The 27,428-nt window shown below is 38.8% G+C and overlaps 2 protein-coding genes across 7 annotated transcripts in view; one reads left to right on the top strand and one right to left on the bottom strand.

The window, feature by feature from the left end:
* SLC18A2 (solute carrier family 18 member A2) overlaps positions 1–22,364 on the top strand; it is a 54,003-nt gene extending 31,639 nt beyond the window's left edge. For 3 of the 6 annotated variants that reach the window (XM_077823075.1, XM_077823073.1, XM_077823074.1), the window contains 7 exons: positions 150–245; positions 9,448–9,526; positions 9,789–9,840; positions 10,327–10,390; positions 11,325–11,444; positions 12,068–12,201; positions 16,999–19,273. In XM_077823075.1, the coding sequence (XP_077679201.1) occupies positions 150–245; positions 9,448–9,526; positions 9,789–9,840; positions 10,327–10,390; positions 11,325–11,444; positions 12,068–12,201; positions 16,999–17,106 (653 nt within the window). In that variant the 3' untranslated portion in view covers positions 17,107–19,273. Of the gene's footprint in view, positions 1–149; positions 246–9,447; positions 9,527–9,788; positions 9,841–10,326; positions 10,391–11,324; positions 11,445–12,067; positions 12,202–16,998; positions 19,356–22,249 lie in introns of those variants that run through there. The other 3 variants (XR_013346732.1, XR_013346731.1, XR_013346730.1) reach the window with 3 other exon arrangements.
* Positions 22,365–22,607: 243 nt separating this feature from the next.
* The window catches only part of PDZD8 (PDZ domain containing 8), a 144,140-nt gene continuing 139,319 nt past the window's right edge, over positions 22,608–27,428 (bottom strand). Inside the window, exon 5 of the mRNA XM_077823072.1 lies at positions 22,608–26,429. Within this exon, the coding sequence (XP_077679198.1) occupies positions 24,229–26,429 (2,201 nt within the window). The 3' untranslated portion in view covers positions 22,608–24,228. The remainder of the gene's footprint in view (positions 26,430–27,428) is intronic.

Genomic DNA, 27,428 nt, shown 5'->3' with positions numbered 1-27,428 from the left:
TATTTGGTGTATGACAAACAGGGCTACAATTGTTTCTATAATTGCACATTGTTTCTATAAACACTGCCCTTCTCTGTTCAGCTTTTGGTGTTAACATCCAAGTGATATAATCCCTGCATTTCCCTCTCCCAACCCCTCCTCTCTTTAAGGATCAATCTGCTTTGCAAACATGGCTATTGCTATGCTGGAACCAGCATTGCCTATCTGGATGATGGAGACCATGTGTTCAAGAAAATGGCAACTTGGTAAAGTAGAGTGCAATATATTTTACTTGAGTCTTGTATATTGTAGCATGAGGCTGTTCCAAGTGTGGTTTTGTTAGCAGTGGTCTTCTTGGGTGCTTTGATGACAGATGGCAAGATGATCATTTTTTTCGTCTTTTGGTCAACATCGTGCTTAATTGTGTGATTATGTACACATATTTAGAGGTTGTCTGTTTGTGAGATATACACACTACAGAATTCAGTTTTTATTTTTTTATAATTTCAATGGATAATAGATTTTTTATTGAAGCATTTTTTATTTTTATCCATTTAAACTGCGGGAAATTATGGAGGGTCATAATTATTTAATGAGAGTAGACATTGAGAATCAAAAGTTAAAGATTATAACTGTTAGAACACAATCTGTCAACATATTTTGAAGTTTCAGCCTTAAATCAAAGAGCATTTTTCTTACTTTGCCTAGCAGTAAATTTCAGTTATCACTGACAAATATTTTTTTCATCAGTTTGTGTGTATATGGTGAAATCAATGTTTATTGACACTTACCGATAAAAAATTAATCCTTCCAAGTCTATATATCAGCATGATGGAAGAGCATGCCAGCTATCATAATTTTAGTATGATTATTGCAATATTTGATGTTTGACTTGAAGCCCCAGCTCCTGGAGACCAGTGAGTATACAAATATCTCAATTTCATTTAAAAATAAAGTTTCTGGCTCTTGTGGTTACAGAGAAAAGTATCAAAATGTGACTTAAGTGCACCATAAATGCTCAAAAACCAGAAGACAAATAAAAAGAACCCAAGATTATTTTTTATTAAAGTCTCATGATTTAATCCAAGATGATGGTTTGGGGGCACTTGATTCATAGTTTTGAATGGTTGGGACCTGGCAGTACTGCATATGTATCTGCGCTGTATGTAGTACACACATGTATATAGACATCCCAGAACTAACAGTTTGCAGCAGTAATGCTGAGGGAGCTCTCGGCCCTTGTTAAAATTTTGCAACCAAATTGAAGGGAGGATTGGGAGGACCTCCCTGAGTCTGAAGGATTTCATCCTCTTCTATTACTATTAAATCATCTCTGTCAAAGGGCTTCTCCATGGAGCTCCTAATACTTCCTAAGAGCAAGGGCAAAATCCTGGCCCTACTGAGGTCAATGGGAATTCTGTAACTGAGATCAGTGGGGCCAGGGTTTCACGCCAAGTTCTTTGCCTTTGGGATGAACAAGCCTGCACCAAAAAACCAAAGTATTCAATAATGAGGACTCTGCCAAGATACCAAGCACAGTGCTCCTTCGTTCTCCTCTATGTTTAGGACACATTATGAGCATTCATGGCAATATCTTGTTTTATTTTTAATACCTTTGCATTTTCTTTATCCCATCCCATCCCCTGGTGTTGTTTATCATGTTTATTACACTAGTGCCTACATAGAAACTGAGAATGGGGTGGGCCCCATTATAATTAGTACTGTACAGACATAGATTAAGAGACAGTCTTGCCTCAAAGTCTAAGTAGACAAGACAGACAAATGGATAGAGCATACAAGCAGAGCGAACAATATGATGGCAGCAAACGTATTCATTACACGATTGTTTTTTCTTTTCTTTTAAGTTATTTTATTTAAATCATTTCAGTGGAGTTATTTTAGGAGGGGATTAACTATATGGATTGATTTACCTGTTCATTTATCTGGGCTAGTTTGCTTTCTGGAGAGCATGCTGTGTCTGACAGAGTTGTTTGCATGTTTGAGAAGGGTGAAATGATGAATCAGATTCCCTTTTCACATCACTGAAAGTCAGGAGTTATTTCATGATCTATTCAGGGAGAGGGAGGGGAAGAGAATGTGTGCAGGGGATATTGTAGAAAGATGTGCAAGCATGTGCATTTAGCTGGAGGTGGAAACTGGCTAGTACAATCTGATTATTTTGTGATGCTCCAGAGTGGGGTAAAGCAGTCAGAGTTTACAGCTTAATCTGGCCTATAAAGTAAACATTTTAAGAGGCTGAAAGTACGTATCTTCACATTATCTGAGTTATCACATGGTAACATTCTTTGTGTTTCCTCTTTAGTGTTAATATGTGACATTTTAATTAAACAGGTAATTTTCTAGTCAAACTTTTTTAAACTGTAGTTAACACTGAGCATGTTGCAGTAGCTGAAGGATAACGTTAAAGGGATGTTATAATTATCCCAAATACTATTATCTACAAACAATATTATTCACTCATAATTGTATTATTTTAGATCATCACCACAGATGACATGCAAACTATAGTTCTAAAAAAAGCACCCTCAGGAAGCCAGAATTGAATTAGGCATCAATAATTAAAAGATTGCCAAACCATCAACTATGACAAAAAGTGCTATATTGTAATGTGAGCACATTAATATATAAGATTGGAGATTTTAAAGCCTCCCTTACAGAAGAAAACAGAATCCATCTAGTGGAAAGTTGCTTGTTTATCTGCCTCCCTCAACCAGAACATATTATTGATGTCAAAGAAATGAGATTTGAGAACTTCCTATTTGAATAAAGATTGTTTGGAGGAGAATATCCATTCTAATTAATACTAGTTTTATCCCCTAACGATAAAAGCAGTTGATTCCATCCTGCTTTGTCTGATTTGATGGCATTAGCAGTTGAAAGTGTTTACAATCTATCTTGAACTGGAAGCTTTGAAAATGATGATTTTTATACGATTTAGAGTCTAGTTGTTTGAAGTACAATCTTGCAGTTCCTTCAGAAATCCTGATTTTGATCAGTTGGTTTTATACTCCATAAAACGTAGAAAAGGGAAAACTGGTGATTCAGTATTTCACAGCTTACCCATTGCCTTACATAGCTAACAGCAAGTCTTGGCTAAGTTCAGTAAAATTTTTGTATTTTTCCAGTTCTCCTATAGTAAGTAGAATGATGTAGAAATTCAGCTCACAACAGGACTAGGGTAATGTCATCCATTTATTATATGCAAAAATGGCATGTTTTTCATTGTGACCTCTGTGTGTGTGTGTATAGGGGGGTTAGTCATAAGATGCTATGGCTAAAAATTCTCTCTAAATTTTGTTTATGAACACCAAAGAGAATGATATAGGCAAGAAAAATATATGCTGACTCCAGAGAAGGGGCTGTGGTGTACTTTAAGGGAATTATTTGAACACATACCACTCTGATTTACTTGAGTGTGAAATGATTGACTAGAATGCTAGGCATGGTCTGCATTGAATTGTCATACACTTGTTGGTTTGGTTTCAAAAGAAGTAAACAGAACAATAAATTCGCAGCAACAGTTCTGCAATCCTCTACTATGTGGAAGTTAGAAATAAGGTCAGGAAATAAAAGAGGATTCACCCTAGGGGAGGAGCAACAACAAAAAAAATGCAATGAGTATATCTGGGGAAAGCTAATCCAAAAAGCAGATATTCAGATAGGAGAAAGAAACCCGAGGAGCAATAATATCAAGAGAAACCTAGACGTGATAGCAGAGAGTAATGAAATATGAGTTTGAAGGTCATATGTAAAGGCCAGATGATTTTTAGATACTTACAGTGACATCAAATAATAGGGCAGTATGTGACCACGGTGAAATTGCATTTGGAATAAGACCATCAGTTTTTAGTTCATTATTAGGAACATATAAAGAAATGGGAGAGAGCTTAGAGAATAATCAGGAGTGACAGAATTGCTTCAATTCTTCTATCCTTTCCTAAGTGGCCTTTGACAGTTACCAGGACCCTCACCTCACCTATCTACAGATATTTGAAGAATGTAAAAATACCAGAACAAAGGATAGAAAGGAATTACTAAGCCTTGTAGAAGGGGGCATAACTAGAAGTAATGAAATAGAATTAATAGAAACTTCAGGCTGAATATTAGAAAAAGCTTCTTCATAGTGAAGTTTATTAGGCTGTGGTATTACCTTTCCAGGGACATGTTGGAAGCTCCCTTGCTTGGGATAGCTGTGAATGCATAAGATGCTAATAAGTTGTTATTGTCCCTTGTACATGGAAGGTTGTCCCTGAACAGATCCATAAGTACAATAGACTCTCCTTCCTTACATCCTTCCTTAAGGTCCCCTTCTGCTGTGACATCTACAAGGAGTCAGACAATTAATGATAGGTATTTTGTGACAGCCAATGAGAGTTCAGTGTTGGGGCACTTGGCATTAAATGATGTTAGTTTATATTTTAAAAATTAATGATTCGGAACCAAGAAATTGTGTGTAGATTTTCCTAAGTAATAGCATGAATATATTAGTTAGCCTTGTCCTCTCTATTTCCCTTTTCTTGTTTAAAATATAACTAGTATGTCTTAAATTAGGCTCAAGTTCTGGAATTGGCTCCATATGGGTGGTGAATCCTGGGCCCCAGAGGAGTGCACGGAAAGTTCAGACCCTTAAATTGTAAATTCTTTAGGGTGGAGGGCTGTCTTCCTATGCCAGAATTCCCCAAACTGTGAGACATGCCCCTCTAGGGGGTGTGGAGGAATGTTTTGGAGGGTGATGTGGATCCAGGTCAGTCCCTATGGGGGCGGGGAGGGAGTGGCACCCAGACCTGATCCACCCCCAGCTCTGCTCCAGCCCCACCCCAGGGGTGGCCCCGGTTCCCAGCCCTGCAACTGGTCCCATCCAGAGTCCTCCGACTCAGATCCACACCTGGCCAAGGCTTGGCTGCCAGCCCACCACCACGGCCCAGCTGTGGCTCTGTTCCCACCCCCAGTCTCAGCTCCGTCCCCACCCCCAGTCTCAGCCTCAGCCTCGTGATCAGGGCCTTTACATGCTACTATCACGATAGGGATTAATATTGTGGATAACACTCATGTCCTGGCAGGTGGGTAAATAAATGTTACATTTTAGTCAGATATTTTCACAAACCTACTCAGGAAAAAAAATCCCACACTATTTCACCATACAAAAACCTGAGAGAAATAATAGATAGTCAATATAATCCAATTATTACCCCCCACATATAATCTCAGTATACTCCTCCTCCTCAAACCCAGGTTCTAGAGTCTCACAATGTCTAAAAGAGAGAGGGTTCTGGATGAAGATGAGCTGGGTTATCACTCAGCCTGCATAAGATGAAAGTAATACTACTCTAGATATTTCCCTATGCTGACAAGTGTTTCTCAGCCAATGGGTCACAAAACACAAATCGAGGGGTTTGTGAGGCATTGAAAATTTTGTTATAATCTAAAGCAAAGAAAAATCTCACTCTGCCACTTCCTGCACACTCTTGCCCAGCACTTTATTCTCTGTCCATCTCAAAACACACATACACACACACACACAAAAATTATGTATGGGGTTACTGTTATAATTTTTCATCCAATCTGCACTATTGTATTGTGCACTGCTTAGGGCAATCTAAGTCTTTCTGGAACCTCCAGCTGGTTCAGAATACAGCTGACCCCCCTCCTGAATAGTGTGGGCCATCATGAATACATAGCACCTGTGCTTGAATCTTTGTACTGGCTTCTTGCTTGCTTCCAAATACAGTTCAAGTATTGATTGTCCATCTGGAAGCTCCAAATAGCACAGAAAGCAGCAGTCCACCTGTTGAGGTTAGTCTATCTCTGATAGGAAATCGTCTGCTGTACTCTGTAATACAATCAGTCAGATACATTTGAATACTCCATGTTTGGTGAGAAGGCTGCCTCAATTAAGAGCCCTTGCCTTTAGCACTTTTTCCCTGCAACAGACTAGTAGAGTCAGACTCCGGTCACCTTCAGACAATACTAGGCACATTCGTTTTCATTTACTATTGGATTTACTTTTTGTGCCTCCTTTTTTTTTAAAGTTATATTTGTTTATTTAAAGAGTTTAACTACCAAGGCAATAACTGCTCTAGACGTTATTAACAACTACCAGATGAAAGTAGTGTACTATACAGCTGCAATATTCATCTTCTATGTTCTCCAGCCAATGAAATATTTTCTTTCCTTATTTGTTCCAAGTCTAGAGATATGGAAAAAAAAATATATATATATAAAAAGACACAGGCAAGATATTGCAAAGGAAATCCCATTGAGCTTTCAGTGTTTCAAGCTCTGTAGGAGTGTGTCATACAGATTAATATGGAACATTTTCCGTTTTTTCAGCTGCCCCAGAGGGAGCCTTGGCAGAGAGGTTATGTTTTGCTGAGGCACAATTCTCTCCCTGATCTTTCTGGTATACAGGGAAACTGCTCCCCCCAACTGGCTGGCCAATCAGAAAGGGGATGGTGCCATGGTTGCTCCTCCCCCCACCCCTTTGAATAATGTGCACGCTTCACTGCACTCCCTGGCACTGAAGAACTGCTGTAATTCCTGATCCTTGCATGGGGCCTGCAAGTTTTGTTTTTTGAGGGGCTGCATGCAAGGGGCAATGATGAAGCAATTTTTTGCCTCCATCCACCTCATCCACTCACCTTCCTAAGTGTCCAGGACAATCTCCCCCTAAATGTCTTCTGACTCTTTCCAGTTTATCCCCGAATTCCTGATATAAATTTTACAAGCACATTACAGTTAAAAAAATATACAGAGTTAAGATTAAACATGTCAAAGAAACTCAAAGATCTTTGTGTATGAAAAGGCAGTTAGGCATCCAAACCATCTTAAGCTTTATTCTCGTAGCAGTGTCTTGGAAAGAGACCAGACATTAAGCAGTCTTACTATTCCACAACAGACAGATCCATCCCTTCAATAATCACAAAACTAGGACACTTTACACAGTCTGATAGCAACTCTGGTGTTTATGGCTGTACACACTTCAGAAAGAAGTGCAAATGTCCACTTAGGTGAACATCATTCTCACTCCCATTCACAAAGATACCACTTGTCACGAGCTATAAGAGTGCCATTAGATACAGACCTAGTATATCTACCCACACAGACCTCCTAAGTTTACAGCATGATAACACTCACATGAAAAACAAAGGTTAGCACAGTCACAAAACACTACCTTGTCCTGGGTACCTACCCAGAGAAGTCAGATTTTCCCCTAGCTCCCCCAGCTCCCTGCCTCTGTGGTGCAGTGGAGAGAGCCGGCTCTATAAAGCTGCTACTCCCCACTTGTGGGCAGAGAAGGGTGAAGCTGAGTTGATGCAGAGGGGGAAGTAATCTGCTAATATGAGTCAGCAGCAGATTACTCCTCCCCCTTGCTCAGGAACGGAGATCCAGGGAACAGGCTTCTGGGATGCTCTTCTGGGAGCAGGGCAGTTGCACACCACTCCTTGTTCAGGGTTAGAAGGAGAGCAACAGTCTAGCTCTTAAATATCAGACTCAGATATGAAAAACAGTTTAAGAACATAGCTTTCCGGTTCATGTTCAGTGCTCCACGCACAGTATGGGCAAAATACAGCATATTCCTCATGTGCAGCCACAGACTGGACTTTTTAAAACTCTTTTGAAAAAAAAAATGGGGATGGTACATTAACTTTACTGTATCCATATAGTTGCATAGCAGCAGCTTCCCTTAATCCAACATCAAAATGAATGCACTACCTCAGCTTCTGATCTGAGGCCTCAGTTGTTCTGGGATTGTTGATAACTTGCTGTTTTGGCTAGAGGACTAAAGCAAGAACCGTTCCAGGACAAACTAAGAGTCCTGTAACTCTCCTCCGCACAGCATTTTCCTCATCATCTCTCCAGGCAGCTCATGTCCTCCCTACTACAGTCTTTGGGACTCTGAATTGGGGACAATCACCTGTCCTAAGGCCAACTGTCCTGTTCCACTGGTTCCCAGAGCCAGTTCCTACAGCACCTTTTTCTCTGACTCTTCTCCTGCCTTCTTCCACAAACAACCTTCCCCAGTGTCCTTCACCAGGAAAACATCAATCCTTCAAGCATGGTACTATTTCTACCAGTTTTCCTCTCCTACTGAGGGCAGGCTTCCTCTTATCTTTCCCAGCAGGCCTGGTTCTCAGTCACCTGCTCTCTGTCATGTGATGCAGGGGAAGAGGGCTGGAATCACCAGGCACACTTGAACCTCTTAAAATCCCAGTTTACCCTCTAACACAGTGGTTCTCAAACTGTAGGTCAGGATCCCAAAGTGGGTCATGACCCCATTTTAATGGGGTTGCCAGGGCTGGCTCAGACTTGTTGGAGCCTGGGGCCGGGGCCAAAGCCAAAGCCTGATCCCCACTACCTGGGACCAAAGCCAAAGACCAATGGCTTCAGCCCTAGGTGGTGGGGCCTAGGTTACAGGCCCCCTGCCTGGGGCTGAAGCCCTTGGGCTTCAGTTCTCCCCCCCCCACCCACCTGGGACAGTGGGGCTTGGACTTTGGTCCTGCCACCCAGGGCAGCTGGGCTCAGGCTTTGGTCCTCCCTGCTGGGGTCATGTAATAACTTTTGTTGTCAGAAGGGTTCGCGGCGCAATGAAGTTTTGGAAAGCCCTGGTCTAACAAATAGTGAGTGCAAATTCAAAATTCCACAGTCATAGTCTGTGGACTGCTCAAGCCTTTAGAAAAAGTCTTTCATCAAAAATAACCATATCTTATAAAGTAAGTTTGAGGGGAGATAGGAGGCTGGTGTTATTGGTTGGGTGACCTTAACTGCAAATTGCCTTAGGTGACTCAGATGATTGATTTTGTTTTTAAGTTTAACTTTAACTCTGAATATATTAGCTCTCCAAATGACTTTTTAAAAAAACCAGTAATGTTCTTTTAAGATTTTTTTTTTGTACCTTTAAGTTACTGAGATGTACTCTTAACTTTAATTCCTGCCTAACAAAGGGCTAGGTTTTGGCAGGAGAGAGAGGCGCCTTGACTCTGCCCCTTCAATGTGCCTCTTCCTGCCCACCTGCAGAAGGGAGTGATGTAGCAGCTCTGTAAAGATGGCAGTTCCCTGCCTGGTGGAAGCAGCAGTAAGGCACACTGGTGTAAGGAAGTTGGAGGGAGGTACCCCCTTGCTGTGGCACGCAGAATAGGCCATGATTTGGCCCGAAGTTTATTATATTTATTCTGAATATAATTTTGTTGTCTCTTTCTCACACACATACAGAGATTCTTATAGCTGATACTGAAATACTCTTTTTGAAGGCGTCACAATGGTACTGCGTTTGATGGATAATCTTGTTAGATTCCATGAAAGGGCTGGAACAAACCGGATATTTAATGCTTTGGTACAGGCACCAGGATTCCATTAGATTGTTTTAATCACAATTGCTGTGTCTGAACTTATTAGTTTTTCACTTCACTGAAATCATTGTTGATAAAATGTTTTTTTCATATTTTCCAGGCGTTGCTTTCCTTCCAGCTAGTATCTCTTATCTTATCGGAACTAATATTTTTGGGGTACTTGCACACAAAATGGGAAGGTATGCTTAATTAAAAAACCACAATCCTTCAGCATATTCATATAGCATTTCCAGTTTTTCCTCAGGCAGTTACTTGATAATAGAAATCATTAGATTTTATTAGATACTATTAACCTGAAATTTCATTTAAATAAATCATGTTACGTATTTGGTTACATAATCCTGCACTACTACTTTAGAAATAGCATTGAAAAATTCCAGACCATTTCTAACAAATCTGCATTTGTTTGATGTCTAAGAGAGAACATTTCTCCTTTGATAGGTGGCTTTGTGCTCTACTTGGGATGATAATCGTGGGAATAAGCATTTTATGTGTGAGTAAAAATTGACATGTCAGCAGAATGAACTACAAATTCAACTCAGCTCAAAAAATGTATATATTAACTTTGACTATGTATTTTGCTCGTGAGATTTTATTGAAGTTTCTGCTTGTGATGCATTTTTAAACATCAGTTTGTTAATCAATCCTGAGTGCTTTCAACAAAAATTGCCTTCTAGAGAGTGCTTATCATGTTGCAGGAGGTGATCAAAGAGTTGAAGAATACAAACTATAATTTCTTACAGTTCTCTCCTAATCAACAGCTATTATAAGCTGTAATTAAATGCAATAAGTATTTTTTATGACACAATCATGCAAAACAGTTACAATGTTTTCATCTATATTTCTGTACAAACTGCTCCATGCTTCCATACTAAACAGTTAAATTAATTGTTTTGAGGATTTATTTGCGAAAAAGACAAATGATCCCATTAGCAAGATGTGATGGGTTATACTTAAATCTCTGAAATTTAATTTGCAGGTACCATTTGCCAAAAACATATATGGGCTCATAGCACCAAATTTTGGGGTTGGGTTTGCCATTGGTAAGTAAAATTACTTATATATACATATTTTGCTGTCTATTTAGAAAAATAACATTACTACAGAATTACATAAAAGATTCTTTTTGTTGCCATTCTGAGTGGGCAACGCCCAAGGTTACACTCTGAAACAAATTTGGCAGTAGACTAGCAGTAGTTTTAAGGCCTGAACTCAAGGGTGTTCAACCTAGACTTTCAGCAACTGGACTAGATTCTGACCTCTGTTACCTGGGAATAACTCCATTGACCTCAATGGATCTTTTAAGATGTCCCAGAATTCTAGCAATGCATTGTTAAAAAACAAAACAAAACACCCCAGCACTTTACTATTGCCTGACATTTACATAGAAGCAAACACACTCAACTTACTGCTGACCCAGCGTAAATCCCCTACCATACACATGTGCCCTCTCATCACAGTACACATGAATGTGTTTGCTTATAATGGGCCATGTAGTGAAACTTGAGTGGGATTTTTTAATGATTACAGGGTACAGAGGTTGACAGATGGTTTAGTAATTTGATATTTAGCAGGTATTTTGAAGTGACTACAAACTCAAAGAACTGTTAGTAAGTGTAGAAATTACAGTATGTTTATAAACCACAAATATCATGCAGCTTTTTGATCTGATAACTCATGTGGCTTTTGTACTCACAGTGAAAACAGCTCACAAATCATGCATGTGAAGTACAGCATAATAATAATGACAGACTTGAAACCAGTATAATCCTTTATGCTTATAGGCATAAGCAAAGATGTATAAGCCTGGACTGAATAGTTTGTTTTCTAAATGAATATGTTATTAAAAGCTTCTTTATGTTAATAATTCTTCTAGTTTCATTTACATCTTTTTAGATCATATGAGGTTGATATATTAAGAGAGACAAATGAAAGCTGTTTCATGAAATACAATTTTCCTCCTATCATCATAATCAGGAATGGTGGATTCCTCAATGATGCCAATTATGGGCTACCTTGTAGATCTGCGTCATGTTTCAGTCTATGGCAGTGTGTATGCAATAGCTGATGTTGCCTTCTGCATGGGGTTTGCATTAGGTAAGGGCTTAATTTTCTCCTGTTTGTAACGCATCTAATAGACATGAAAAGAGAAACTAAAAAAAGGCTTGGGGCAAATACTCAGAGCACTATAGGCTCTATAAACTGCAAAGCTCGTGTGATTTTGCTGCATTAGGTTGGTAGGGGAACAGAATGCTGGCAGCCTATATGGAGATTCCACACCTCCTATATGCCGTGATGGGGAAGGGCAGGTGCTAGCCAAGAAAGTTAGGTCCCCAGTGTGGGGGCATTATAGTACCCGAAGCTAAAGCACTGGTTTCTCCTTTGCCTGGCTGGGGAAGGAAAGGATTCCATTGTCTTCCCCTCAGTGTACTGTGCCATGAAACCTTGTGTCTAGCCTATTTACTTAGGTGTGGTGCAAGAACAGTGTACAAGAGTTCTGATCCCATGGCCATTGAAACCCGTATAGGATCTCTAATTACTTCAGTGGACATAGGATTGGTACCTAACAGCATTTTGTGCTTAAACATGAATTTTAAATGCATATTTACTTTTCTTAAATGGATTTTTAGACCATGAATTTTGTATTTAAAAAATGTTTGCCCCCAGTCATTATCATAAATATTTTGCAGTATTTAGAAAGAGCTTTTTATTTCCAAAAGGTCCCTCTGCTGGTGGTGCCATTGCAAAGGCAATTGGATTTCCATGGCTCATGACAATTATAGGGATTGTGGATATTCTCTTTGCTCCTCTGTGTTTTTTCCTTCGAAGTCCACCTGCCAAGGAGGAAAAAATGGTAAGCAGAAAATGTTGTTTTGCAGTAAAATGAACAATGCCTTATTTATACTTCTCTAGCACTAATTATCCAGAAAACCAAAGGACCCATGGATTTTCTGCCATCTCTGCCCCTCCTCTTTAGAGTAGTAACTCCACTGTTTAACTGGAACTGTATTTCCTGAGCCCCTCTACAGTATTTTAGCACTCCCTCCTTTTGTTTTTGCAATAAGATGCTTTCTTTGACTCAGAGCAATAAGGGCCCCAAAGTTGTTCCCCAACAGTGTAATGGCTGGACTCAGTATAAAATGCTGCAACGCCTCTGGTGTGGAAACCCCAAACTCAGATTTGCTCTATCTGCTTTCCTCCTAACTCCAGAAAAGTGTTTTGCTGAGGTTCATCAAGTCCTTATTTCTTTGTGTCATTTCTACTGTACTCTTCGGGTATGTCTACACTGTAGTGAAAAAGCCATGCCAGCTGACTCAGGCTCATGGGACTGTTTAATTATGGTGTTGACATTCAAGCTTGGGCTGAAGCCCAGGCTCTAGGACCACGCCAGGTGGGAGCGTCTCAGAGCTTGGGCTGCAGCTGGAGCCCAAATTTCTGCATCACAATTAAACAGCCCTTGACCTGAGCCCAAGTCAGCTGGCACAGGCCGGCTGAGTGTGTGTAATTGTAGTATAGACATACCTTTAAAGGCCCTTTACGATGTATTTTGCTCCATCTCCATCTCCTCTTTATTCCTCCTTTTTGCAGCCCCTCTTACAAGTTAATTGCTCCACTTTTCCTGGCTGTAGCTGCGGCCTTCTCTTGAGTTTCCTTTTGCTTCTTTTTTCTCACATTATCTTATGCCTTAATCTTATCATGTACATTATCTTCAGCCTTGTTTTCTTCCAAGGCAGTTGTTGCTGGTTTCCCCCCTGCCTTCTTGTGCTGTGGCCTGCTTCTTGTTTGCCTCATTCTTTCACTGCTGTCCTATTCCTCTTGCCCTTCCACAGCTCTCCTCTGCGCCTTGAAATCTGCTGCTCCCTCTCCCTTCCCTCCATCACTCCCTCTTCTACTGCCCCTTCCCATTATCTCCTTTCTCCAGTCACCTACATTCCTTCTGCTTGGTCCAAGCCCAAAGATCCTCTTACCAGTGGGGCTGATGTACTGCTCTGCTCTTATGCTTCTTCCAGCTGTCTGGTAAGAGGCTAGGAAGGTGCAGCTGCCTGGCTACGATAGGAGACATGATACATCCCCATCATTAGGTTAAATACAGCCCAAACAATGTAGAATTACCAGTATTCTGGTTCCAAGACCCAGACAACCCTACAAACCCAGTATGATACTGGCTACATCATCTCTCCAAGCCCTGCAGGTCTAGCCCAATGGAACTGCAGGTCTAGCCCAATACTTCCTCCTAGGGGCCCTGGGTCCTTCCCAATGTGGAAGAATGCTGGCTTTCACCCAAGATGTACTCCTTAAGTACAGGTGCAGTCACTTTTGCACTTAGGATAGCAAAACGTAATTATGCATGGGCCCTTGTGTTCCATGTGCAGTGACATCTCTCTGAAAGGTAAGAAGAGAACCACCTGATGTGACTCTGTCACACTTAGTACAGGCACATGCAGAACAGAAAATACTCGCAGAAAATCTGCCAACTGTGGATTCAGCTTACATACAGTTGTACACAGATTCTGAAGGCAATTCTCCAGAGATTTCTGCAGACTACTCATCATGACCTTTTTAGACTGCAATGATCATTTTGTATAGTGATTAGAGATAGGGACAGGGGACGAGAAATAACTAAGAACTACTGTTGTTTGCCAGAGATACAAACTGGCAAAGCTCTATAGCTTTGTTTCAGTCTTTGTTACATGAAGATGCTTGTTTCTTGGAAAATCTGTTTGAAAGGCAGTAGAAGATTTGGTGAGAGGAAACATAAGAAGGACATTTCCTATCAAAAAGAGAGCCAGCCAAGAAGAGAAAATTCAAGCACTTCAAGAGCAGGAGAGCCTAGTTGCAGCTATGAAAAAAAACCAAAACAAACACCTGGGGTTCCCAAAAAGTGGCCTGAGGAAGGAAGAATAAGCCAGAAGCCAGGGAAGTATGCATTTTGGAGAAAAACGTATACTTGGTGAAAGTGATTCAGCTCAGAAAACAGCCAAAGCTTAATTGCTGGAGCGTATCCATGAGGATTGTTGCCACTAGGGTAGTTATAGAACAGTGGGGGGCAATTGCCCTTGTCGGTAGTTTTAGGTTCATGTATTTAAACTTACAGATGGTTTTGTTTTTATAAAACATTGATTTTTCATCCCATAAAATTACATTCTTCATGCAAGCCAGGATAGGTGATACATTTTTTTAGTTCAGTTGCCACATTAAACTGATTAAACCACATTAAAGGAAAATGAAAACGGAATCAAGCATAACATGCACAAGCAGCACTTTCCTTCTCTCTGGTCCTTTTTCCCCTTTACTCTTCTCCACTGATCTATTTGGTAAAGCAGTAAGGAGCAGATTTTAATGGATGAAAAATCCAAGACTGATGAAGATATATGGAATGACACCATTTTTTCCCATTCAAGTTCGGATATTTGAAGCACTCAAAATGAAATGGAAAATGTAGCTACTCCATCACCATTAGTAAAACTACCCATCATGCATTATAACTTGTGGCATTCCACTAGAATTCAATAAAGGGGGAGGGGGGGTTGGCATTTAGTTCTGCTTTTGTGAACTCATCATGACCCCGAGTACACATGTAACTAGCAGACTGACCTGTGAGTGGCCTATAACCAGCAACCAGGAAACTCAAGAAAAAACAGAACTATTTTTGGGAGCAAAGAAACATTCACTGTACCTTTTAAAAATATATATACTGTGTAATTTCTAACTAAACTGAGGGACCTTTTAATATTGTATGTAGGCAAGAAATTCTTATAGCTATATTGCTCTAGTTTGATATACAAAGTCTTCCCAAAATGCAGTTTAAAAAAGATCTCAGGGACAACAAGACAAACCAAAAAGATAAGCCCTGACACTAATTTGAATTTAACTCTCTTGCAATATATTTAGGAATCTTTTGTATATAAGCAGTTAGACAACTGCACCTTTTTCTTCAGAAATTATATTACTCTCTTGTCAGTAAGTAGCTGCAGTGAAACCATAGGTCAAGTACAGCATCATTGATTGGACCATTTCGTTTTCCTGTGGCAAGAACAATAGACTAGTAGAAAACACTGTTCATGCATGAGTGCTCAAAGCCAGTTTCCATCTGCCTGTGCTACAGGTGAGCTTTAAAAAAAAAAAAAAGTCCCACTGTGAAGACAACCAGCTTACTGTTAGCTGTCTTGTTAAGGGCAAAAGGCCAATTTTGGGTTGGAGTAATCCTCACACAACTATACTGATGTAAAAATACAGGGTCCCTTACCCTCAAAGGCCTTAAAGTCTTGTGTGCAGATTGCTATTTTGCAATTCTATGGAGTGAAATCCTAACCCTATTGCAGTCAAGGGGAGTTTTGTCACGGACTTCAATGAGGCCTGGATTACACCTATGATGTTTAAGTTCTTCAATCAGACATTAATACAGCACCTCATGAGGGGCCCAACCTTGATTGGGTCCTATAAGTGCTACCATAATTCAAATTATAACTGCATAGTTCACTGTTCTCTAAGTAACTTGTTGCATGTTACTGATCTGGCACTGCTCTGCTTTCAGTTTTGATGAAGAGGACAGAAAGCTGATATCCTACCTTATTAACTTTGCATGATTAATAAAAACCATAATCTATCAATAGAATATCATGTCAATGGTTTGTAGTGGGCTGGCCTTGCATTGCAATAACTGGATTTTTATAGGTTAGCATTAAATACAAATAAACAGGCCACCAAACTCTGTTCTCACAGACAAGGCCTGATATTACAGTTGCAACTCTCAGTGGCCCAACTTCAGTCAATAAAATTTACACTGGGATATTCCAGGGATTAATTTGGGCTACCAGTTTCACTGGTAACTAAAGGTATGTCTACACTGCAATTAACCCCCACTGGCTGGCCTGTGGCAGCTGACTCAGGATCATGGGGCTGTAGAATTGAAGTGTAGACATTTGAGCTTGAGCCCAGCCTCTGGGTTCCTCCCCTCTTGCAAGGTCATGGAGCTTGGGTTCCAGCCCGAGCCCCATGGGCCTGTGTCAGCTGACAGGTCAGCTGTGGTATTTAATTGTAGTGTAGACATACCTTAAGAGCAGAATTTGATCCACTGTATAAGACTAGAATAGATGCTACAAGTTTGAATTAGTTTCTGAAACCAGAAAGGAAAATTTTCTCCATGTGTAGGGAGGTAACTGGTAATATTATGAACAGTAGTCATAGTGTGGATTATTCACATTGATTTGATGCGTCAGAAGTGGTAGGGAAATCAAGTGACCCAGGATAGAACCATTCCTTAAAGCGATGGTATTCTGCCCTCTTGTGATTCAGATTATTAACAGATGATGATGCAAAATGTAGCTGTAAATTCACTATCTGTAACATACTGGAAAGATAACTCACATTTCAAGTTAGTGACATAGGGTGAAATCCTGGTCCCACTGAAGTCCTATATAGAGAAGTTTTGCCATTGACTTCAGTGGGGTCAGGCTTTCACCTATATTCTTTATGGGCTTGATCCTACTCTAGTTGAACTCAAAGGTTTTGCCACTGACTTTAATGAAAGAAGAATCAGTCCCTAAAACAGTGGCTAAAGTTGTGTGGCTTTTTGTGAAAAACAGGCAGCTGCAGACATCATTAAAATGTTTAGCAGATATGCTAATACCCCTACTCTTTTTTCTTTTAGGCAATACTCATGGATCATAACTGTCCCCTTAAAACAAAAATGTATACTCAGAACAACGTCCAGTCATATCCAATAGGTGATGATGAAGAATCTGAAAGTGATGAATAATATTAAAAGCCATATTATTTTGGTGTACACAATGCAGTGTTTCCTGTGAAACATCTCATACAGAAATATGTTTTAGGTGTACTGTACTTTTAATGGTGAAATAGTAAAGAAACCAAAGGTATATTATTTATTTCCCATGGTTATAACGTAGATTGCCAACTGCCTTATAAAGAGAAAATAACTTTTATAGGGGTTTGTATAGTGTTGAAAATTTTATTTTATGTATTTAATTTTATTAAATATTATACAGTATATTTTTGATTAACTGTGTAGTTAAATCTGTATAAACATTTGAATCCAAACTATAATTTTCTAAATCTTATTCATGGACACTGACATAAGATTTCATAGTTTGGACTCATTAGTGGTAATGAGTTCTTGACAGTAAAATGCTTCTATTAATTATTCCTCTGATTAAAAAAAAGGGAAGTTCAAAGAACACACAACCTATCCAACTCTCAGCTCTTTTAAATATACTGTGCTCTTTGAAGCACATTCACAAGAGATAAAGTCTAGAATTAAGACAGCACTTTATTACCAGTTGTTCAGCTCAGGGTCATACAGTGCCATCAATTTTGGTTTCTTTGCAGAGCTTCCCTGATGATTCCAAAGGTGAGCTCTGCATAAAATTGATGGCATACTGAGACCTTACGGTAAGAAAATAAAACTTTATTTTTAAAAACAAAAATTGTTTTCAGACATATCAGTGTATTGCTAAAAGAGTTAAAATGTGTTTCTGAAGGATGGGTACTGCTCTAACTCCAGTGACTCTTGCTGGCTCATCCACTAAAGGGTATTGTCACTAGCTTTAGAAGAAACTGTATATTTGCTCTCACACAGGAGATACTATGGTTTCCATCTGATGTGTGAAGGAACGCTGGGCAAATTTCAAGGCAGGAACACACTTTGGATATATAGGGATGAATTGAGAGGCCGGTGTTTGTTGGCTATTAATCTAAAATAGCACTAGGTCAACTAAAGAAACAAAAGATAAGAGTCAAAATTTGTCCTCACATGTATGCTCCCCCTTTCCCCCCTTTGAGGATTACAGTTGTATCAGAGTGAAATGGGGTTTTAAAACTATAGCTGATGTAAATACAGATGTAGCTCCACTGAAATCAGTTCAGCTATGCCAATTTACACCAGCTGAGGATCTGGCCAAGGATATGTAAATGTACAACAAAACCAAAGTTAAAACATTGCCATTACTTTTTTGCCCTGTAATGAAGTCTTAGTTAACCATATATTCTAGGTGCTGGGAAAACTGGATAGAAAAGTATTTGATATCTCCTGCTAAAATTATTTATGTACAAGTGGGCTATTGTACCTTCAAGAGAGTAGGGGTAGCATGAAGCCTTGACATTAACAATTTTTTATATTCAGAAGTTTTATTTTTGTCATCTCAACTTTATTTCAGGTACTTCTTACACATTCGTTTCAGGATTTTTATGATTAGTTAAGATCATTGCAGTACCACAGTATTTACATTTAACATCTTACTTAAAGGACTCCACTTTGGTAGCTTTAACTAAAAACTATTTTACACTGATTTGCCTACACTTCTAGAAATTTTGTTTGTCTGTTTCTTTTATTTGAAAATGAAGTCAAATGATAAATTTAGCCAAAATAATGGAAAAGTAACAGATAGCTCATTATCAATACCTCTAGTTATTTGATGAGACTAAATCTAATGCAATGAAAGTACTGCATTAGACACTCTAGTTATCTGCACTGAGAAAAATCAAACTGTTAAAGTAAACACAACAAAAAACTGAAGTGTTTTTATCTAGTGTTGTGTACATGTAGTTTTTGTTTGTAAATGAAAATCTTTATGTGCCTTCTTTCATGTATCAGCAGATGTTTCATGTACTACAGCAGATACTCTATGTTTACATATGGTTTTGTAAAGCATATATAGTATGGTCAGAAAGTATGGAAATGCTGTGAATCAAATCTCAAGTATTGCTTTGTTGATAATTATGCAGTAAGACTACATAAAATAAATAAAAAGTAATCTGAAATAAATTCATGATTTATTGCAACACAATACGGTAACTATCTCACCATTTTCTATGCTGTTATGGTTTGCACACACCAGGAAGTGGAAAGAAGGTAATCAGAATTGATCAACCTCCTAGGAAAGGTTTCAGAGGAGCAGCCACGTTAGTCTGTATCCGCAAAAAGAAAAGGAGTACTTGTGGCACCTTAGAGACTAACAAATTTATTTGAGCATAAGTACTCCTTTTCTCCTAGGAAAGCAACATTTAACTCATACCTAGTCTATTTATGATTTCTAACAGGCAGGTTAAACGTTTCCACACCAGGAGACAAGAGGCCTGTGTATAACCTGCTAATGTAAAATGAGCTCTGAAGCAATCTGACAAATGACTTTTGATTCAAATTTTAATTTTTGTAAACTGCTCTAATAAATAATGCAGAAAGATGTAGAAGGGATTACAAGGCATACAGGAGACTGTTCATTCCTGAATGGACATGTGTAAGTAAATGTACGTAAAATGCTAAATAGTAATAAGACCACACCACAGCAGGAATCGACTTATTACAAAGTATGAAGGATCACAGCAGAGTCTGAAAACTGACTTATGCTAGTAACTACTTTTGCATGTGGCTGTCTTCTATTATATTTTATTGATGCAATAGGTTTGACAGCATTTCTGTAGCTTCCAATACTCTTACAATACAAGCAAATGATTCTTTCCATGCCCCACAAAGTATCTGGAAGACAAACATTTTTAATACAACAGAGACTGAGATTTGGCAAGTCTGTCAACAGCTCCTTCAGTCCACTGCATTGGTTGCAACACCAACTATATGTAAAACTGCCATGCAGTGCAATATCCTTTCTACAGTTTTCTTTAATAGAAGCAGTTTGTATTTTTAAGTTTAGCATTTTTTTAAAATAGCTTCAACTGTGAGATTTATCAATGAATCTAGTTGCATGACTAGGTAATGGTACATATGAAATTCATGTTTTGATGAGTGAGAAATGTGGTCTTCATATTATGACTGCATGTGTTTGGGATTTGGATTTTTCAGTCTGTAACAGGGCAGTAAAATAGATTATTAGAATTTGTCATGACCTTGAAATTTTTTTCCAAACAATTCTCTGCCTTAAAATGTTTACATCATACAAATTTGTAGATCAATTTAAAAAAAAACAATCAAATGTCAGTAAGTCTTTTACTTTATGTTTTTGTGAAATCTCTGGTTGATATCAATTGTTCAGTGGAATTTATTGCCCTGAAGTTGGATCTATAATACTAACATTTAAATTTTAATTAGCATACCGTATATTCATCTGGATGAAGTGCAATCACCAATTGCATTAATCAGTGAATTTTTTATGTTCATATTTAGATAACATAAGTTGCTACATTTAGAAGGCCCTATCAAGAAAAAGGTAGAATGTCCTGTTCACTGGATTTATTTTTGCATTTTTCTTGATCAATTAAGAATTTGTTTTAAAATGAAAATTAAGGGAGACATTCACATTGCTACACAAATCCCAAGTAAATGAGCTTTGTGAGAGAGACCCTTGAAGAGAGATTCAGGGGGTCAGCTCAGTCCTCTTCAAGCAACGGGCAGAGTGCAGAACAAGTGGACTATGGCTCTATGTATCTCCTCACTGTGGGGTTTCTAGTCAGCGTATCCAAACATATCATAGCCGAGCTGGCTGTGCCCTATCACTCTGCCCCCAACACACCCACATACCATGGAGACAGTGGGCACAGTGGAGACCCCCTGTATGACCTCTCTCCCTTCCTTCCCCCACCGCCCATCCCAAATCCATGCAATAGAACCATGAAAATTCTGCTGTACTTTGGGTCTTCTGTAGCCATGGAGGAACAGGTGGATTTCATCTAAAATCAGTATTAACAACCCAATGGTACGGCATGGCTGTAATTATATTTACCTTTAACCACATGGGAAACTTTGAAAAACATTCTGTTTAGGAATAATTCTGCTGCTGTCATTTAGTGTATTTTTCTATCCCTATTTCCCCTAAAAAATATTTGCTGCTTAATAGCTTACGTGCTTTGCTACTCCTCCTCCTCCTGTAGTTACAAATGTCTATTTATGACAAAGTACACATTGTAGGAGAATACAGATAGGGAATTGGCAGGAGGAACAGATAAAGTGAGTTAGTAAACTGCAAGGATTCTATTTTTTAAAAAAATGTTACAGGGAATAAAAAAATAAAGCACAAGGAAGAAAAAATATAGGATAGATCAGAATTATTCTTAAACAGAGTGAGTCAGATTGTTCCCTGGTGTAACTCCATTGACAGTCTTTATTACCATCATTAGAAGTAGCAGTATTTGTACAGTGCCCAGAAGTCTTAATCAAGGATGTGAGTCCTGCTATTCTAGGCACTCTGCAAACACTGATAGTTACACCATCTATTTATTTGGCCCAATGTTTTTGAAAAATTTCCATACTTTTTAAATTGTGCTGAGTGTAATAAAAATGCATATGCTAAATACAGAGAATGCATTAAAGGCTTACACAGCAATCAGTAATTTTACTTTTCTATAAACATATATTCTCTTCCCCCCCCCAAAGGTAGTGTGCTTTCTAAATTATCATACCTTAAATAGTAATATTTTTAAATATTGCATTGCAGTAGTTTAACAGTGCAAAGAAGTAACTGATAATTTAGCAAAACTATTTTATTAAAGCTTGTTCTCATGATAAAATCATAGCCAACAAAATCATCAGGCAGAGTTTCTGTAACTATGTGTAGCTGCCACCTAGCTACATATCACTAAATCAAAAATATTCTCATTTTCTGTGGTATTCTTTATTTTCAGCTATTTACAGGAAAGCAAAGATTACATTAGGAATGTAGTATTACAGCTTTTCCTCAAAAGTCAGTGTTTATTGTAATTAATGCCAGATAAGATTTTTATGTTTTCCTTATCACTCAAATACAACTATTTCCCCTCCCCATTCGACATATTTAAAAATATTGCACTACATTTTTTGTTTTACAATCATTATTAGCACTGTTATATAAAGAAAATGATATCCAGCTTTTCATATCCATTGTATTACACAATTATAGAATTTAAAATATTGAATATGTTTTTGTGAAAAAACAAAATTTATGTTATTTCTGCAGCTACTTCATGCCTGGCAGAGTTTAATGATGTACCTGGATATACCTGAAAGCTCTTATGGTAATCCATAATGAGCTAACACTGACGAAGATTTAGTCCAGATCATCACCAATGGTGAGCTACTCAAAAATAAAACGTGGAAGACATAATATGCATTTTAATCAGGTAGATGGGTAAACAACTATTTTAGTCATTAAAAGGATTTTATTCTGAAGCAGAATTTTAAAAAGTGTAATACATGCCTATTTGAGCATGGACAGTGTTTTCCACACATCAGCTAAATAATCATCAGGTGCCCGAAAACTTCACAAAAAAAAAGGGTGAGTAGTTGCATGAGTGCAAGTAAATGATTTTACTTAAAAATACAAATAGGTTTTTCCTGCTAAAACTATTGTTTTTTGTTTTTGTCTATCACAAAATAAATTGAGACATAAATTGAACAGAATACTATGTTAGTATCTGCCTGCCAATTAAAATAATTAAAAAAAATAAAACAAAAAACAATGTAACTGTATTAGCTTCACTGTTGTTTGCACAAAGGCCTATTTGCTACAATCCGTGATACAATACAGTACCTAAAAGAAAGATGAAAACAATATATGGTCTATCTACATATACAAGATGGAGCCTCAGACACATTTATAATAAATCAATAGGAATATCATACTTAGCCAGACGATGCTAGAATCCAAAACTTCACCCAACACAAGACCAGATGGTTCTTTTCAAAAAGTACTGGCCAAATTCCTCCTCACCTCTACTGGACTTATTTGTTTTGATCCAGTGCAAAGATGTTATACTTTGCTGAATAAGATGGTCTTTTTGCTCAGACTGTTTCTTCTGGTTGAGTGGCTGAATGCAGTTCTGTAATGCATGGTGACACCAGAAGTGTTGAGACATGTAGCATATAGTGATTCTGTTTAAATATGAAATTTATTTTGCACTTAGAATCTGTGGGTGGCAAAATAAATCTTAAAACTTTTGAAATCTTAAACATCCTTGCATGCCTTTGCAAGGAGAGTGGTAATGCTAATTCTAAGAATCCACATTTTAGAACTGCAATTTTCCTTTAATAGGTTAAAATGTTATAACATTTAAAAATGTGATTATATTCTATAAGGCTGCCAGCTATTTTTTTCTTAATAAAAATAATATTGCTACTTTTGCGGGACTAGTCCAATAAAATTACTAAACAGTATTGGTACATACTTATGTATTATATTCAAACAGGGTTTAATATCCCAAAGGTCTAAGGCGGAAATATTTTGTTTGGTACAGCATTACTATATATCGGATTAGCCACAACTTTTCAAAAGTTATCTGTGTTTAACAAAAGTATAGAAAGCAAGCAACTTGATATGTAATACCACCTTTACTGGACAGTTATTATAAACAGACAAAATAAAAGCCACAGTGTTTGTTTTCATGATACATTTGGCAAAAAATATACAACTATTCAGAAGACATAAATCAATGCAACGTGATCAAAATTTCAAAACCTGGTCCCTCAGTGATTGCTGTGTTGTCATCAGTTTAGGCATGCAGCAAGCTCGCAAACGTTTTCATCATATAATGGAAATCAAACATTTCAAAAATCCTGACAATTTCCTGTTCAAATCACTAATTCAAAAACAAAAAAGGTCAATAATGCACAAAGGACACCACATATACATTAACATGAAATGTTAGCTTACATAATTTGAAAAAAGTTAAAAATAAATTATTAAAAATAAACTCCCAGTATAAACCCAAAAATGTAGTTTTAACACAACTTGAACCAGCCAGTTTAAAAAAATGGTGGTACTGTAGCTGGAAAAATACCTCTGCTAACCTTACTCTTACACAGGCAAATAACTGTGGTGAAGCAGGTCATGTACATTGTACCAGTGTTTAATTAAATTTTGACTTATCTGATTTTTTTTTTTATTAAGTGCAAAGTATTCTTTTCAATCCATTCTTCCGAAAGCCAAATATGGAACTATCAGTCAACTGAATGAGGAGTATCAAGCGGTTCTTCTGATATGCTGTTGAATGTTGGGGCCTCTGTCACACTGACCTCTTCATGATCCATTTCTTCTGTAGTACTAGAGTCTTCTGCATATTTAGTCATTTTCCTGGATTGCTGGTCTAAAGGTGTATTTTCCAAAGATTCTATATCCTCAATGCCTGCTCTGTAGTGGATCATAAGCAGTGTAAGGGCTTGCAGTCTTTCACCTGATTTAGCCAATGCAGCAGAAATTAGTGCTTTTTTCCTTGCATCACTTGTCTCTTTTTCTTCTTGAATGAGTGAATTATTATTTTCCAATTCTTGGTCTATTTCATTCTGCAGCTTATCCAACATGAACTCTAATTTCTGGAATCTTTCCTCTGTAGGCAAGCTTTTATAGAGATCACGGCCAATTTCTTTTACTGCAACGAAGACATTGTCATCTAGTCCTCCCTCCTTTTTTGCTAACTTTATCCCTGTGCTAGCTGCACGTTTTGAGGGACTATTTGTACTGCAAATTTCAGTGTCACTGCTTTCATTATCTGAAGTGTTTGGAGTGTGCTTTGGTGAAGGTTCTACAATGTCCATCCCTGGCTCAACAAGGCGAGCTTTAGGGACTTGACGAAGATTTAACAAACGGGTACTTGTGTTGATGATATGTCTTGTTAAACCTGTGGTTTTGTTCACAGATTTAGATTCTGAATCAACACGAGAGGATACAGCTTGAGGAGCTTCCTGCCCCTCCATCCTATAACTTCCCATAATTCGGTCAAGTCTCCTTTCAGCTCCTACACAAAATGGGGTTTCAGTTAGACATTTTTCTTGACATTTTTTATGACAAACATAAGCACAGAGCATGCACTGGGAAGCTGCTTTAGTCCAAACCTTCTTTTTGCAGTAGTCACACCAGGTTGGATTCTGGAACTGAGTATCTTGAAAATTATGCTTGTTTTCTGTAAAAATCATTTGTCCCAGATAAGGATCCTCTTTCTGAAGTGCATGAACTTCTTCTACCAAATTATATTCCTTTTCTTTCTCCAGCAGAAAACTTGAGTCTTCTGGTTCCCCTTCTTTTAGATATTTAAAGTGTAAAGTTATATCGCCATAGCAAAACTTTTCATTGAATCCCTTATGCACTGTCAAATTGCGCAAAGCAGTTCTAGTGACTGCTGCTTTCGGCGCAGGAGCGTTTAATCTAAGTGTTCTAAGGTATTCCATGGATGATGTAGCTATACAATCTAAAGCAATTTCTTCAAGTTTTATACTTACGTGTCCTAAACAGATAAGACCACCCATTTTGAAAGGGTCTCTGCACCAAAGTGCAATATTAAGGTACTTATGGTATCCTTCCACTTCAAATATACAGGAGGATGCCCTTATCCTTGCCCATCGACCTTGTCGATTGCGATAAGGAATTTCTGGTGATTCCCATGAATGATGGTCATCTCCACTTTCCTTAGAACTACGTGAATTTTCTGAAATTGTATCTTTTACTATTTCTGGTTTTGTTACTGTTGGTTTTGATATCACTGGGTCTTCCACTTGATCATTATTTTTTGTTACCTTTTCTGTGCATTTATCTCCATTGTTTGCAGGTGGAGGAGGCCTCTCTGGTTTTTCAGAAGATATGTCTCCTGTTTCTAACAGATTTTGAGTTTCACTAGAAGGCAAAGTAAGTTTAATTTGTGGCCTAGGTGGGACAGGAGGTTTAGTACTGCTCCCCTGAGGTGGTCTAACTGATTGCTGTGATGTGTCCTGACCCTCGGAACTTTTGGGCACGACCAGTTTGACTCCATCTTTTGGTTGTGTTTTTAAAGTTGTCTGATAATTTCCTAAATGTAGCTTGCGATTTAGAATTGGAGATATTGTTCCAAGTGGTTTAGTAGCAAATGTTACTACAGAACGTTTGGGACTCTGAGTTGTTGGCATCTCTTCTTTGAAATCAGGTGACTTTATCTCACAAGCTAAATCTTCAAATTCTGAATCCAGTTCTTTGTTATCAGCATCTGTTGAAACACTAGCTTGTTCCTCTTCAGGGTGTGCCAGAAAAGCAGGGTCTTCGAACTGTCCAAAACCATCCTGCAGTGCTGCACCATGCTGATTATAACCAACGGGCCTTTCATAGAACACTAAAACTCTGTCGCCAGCCTGCTTAATAAGCTTTAGCACTTGAACAGTCGATGTGATTTTAACTCCTATAAAAAAAAAGAAAAAGAAAAATTAGCAAACGTGAAAGAAAAAAGACACCAGTGTCCAAAATCAGTACACAAATTCATTCAAATCTGTAATATTTAATAATAATATTGTTATTAATAAAGGGGAACAGTAAAGCTATTATGATAAAAAGATCCCAACTGGAAGGTAATAATAGTGGGATTCTTTTAATTATTCTTACCGAAGTAGAACAGTATTGGTGTGGGGGAAAAAGAATAATTGATAAAAACCATTTTACTATGAAACTAAAAATGAATGGGTGCACACTGTGGATTTTTAGTAGTATTTAGCACCCAGACACTAGAAGGATGGGTACCTGCCTTAGAAATATGCATAACTCAAATAATAAAGGTAGCGTTAGGCTAACAAACAAATCAGCGCCAGTACATTAACAGCAGCATGTAGGCACAGTGGCCAAGAATCTCAGCTGGGCTCAATGGTGGGAGGAGGTGAAGATGGCTCTAAGCCAGAGGTGGGCAAACTACGGCCCGTGGGCCACATCCGGGCCACGGGACCCTCCTTCCTGCCCGGCCCCTGCGCTCCTGGCCCGGAAGGCTAGCCCCCGGTGTTCCCCTTCCCCCGCAGCCTCAGCTCACTGCGGTGACGGGGCTGCGAGCTCCTGGGGCAGCGCAGCTGCAGAGCCTGGCCTGACCCGGTGCTCTCTGCTGCGCGGTGTGTGGCTGGCTCCAGCTGGTGGCGCGGCTGTCACGCCGCCAGCCACCAGTGCTCCAGGCAGTGCGGTAAGGGGGCAGGGAGCTGGGGGGTAAAGAGGGCAGGGGAGTTCGGGGGGGGGGGTGGTCAGGGGCTGGCGGTGTGGATAAGGGTCGGGGTGGTTAGAGGGCGGGGAACAGGGGGGTTGAATGGGGGCAGGGGTCCCAGAGGGTCAGTCAGGAAGGAGGGGGGTTTGGATGGGGCGGCGGGGGGCAGTCAGGAGACAGGGAGCGGGGGGTTGGATGGGGCAGGAGTCCCGGGGGTGGGAG

Source organism: Eretmochelys imbricata, chromosome 7 (genome assembly GCF_965152235.1).
Source record: "Eretmochelys imbricata isolate rEreImb1 chromosome 7, rEreImb1.hap1, whole genome shotgun sequence".
Taxonomy (NCBI): Eukaryota; Metazoa; Chordata; order Testudines; family Cheloniidae; genus Eretmochelys; species Eretmochelys imbricata.
This window is presented reverse-complemented; position numbering and strand designations above follow the sequence as displayed.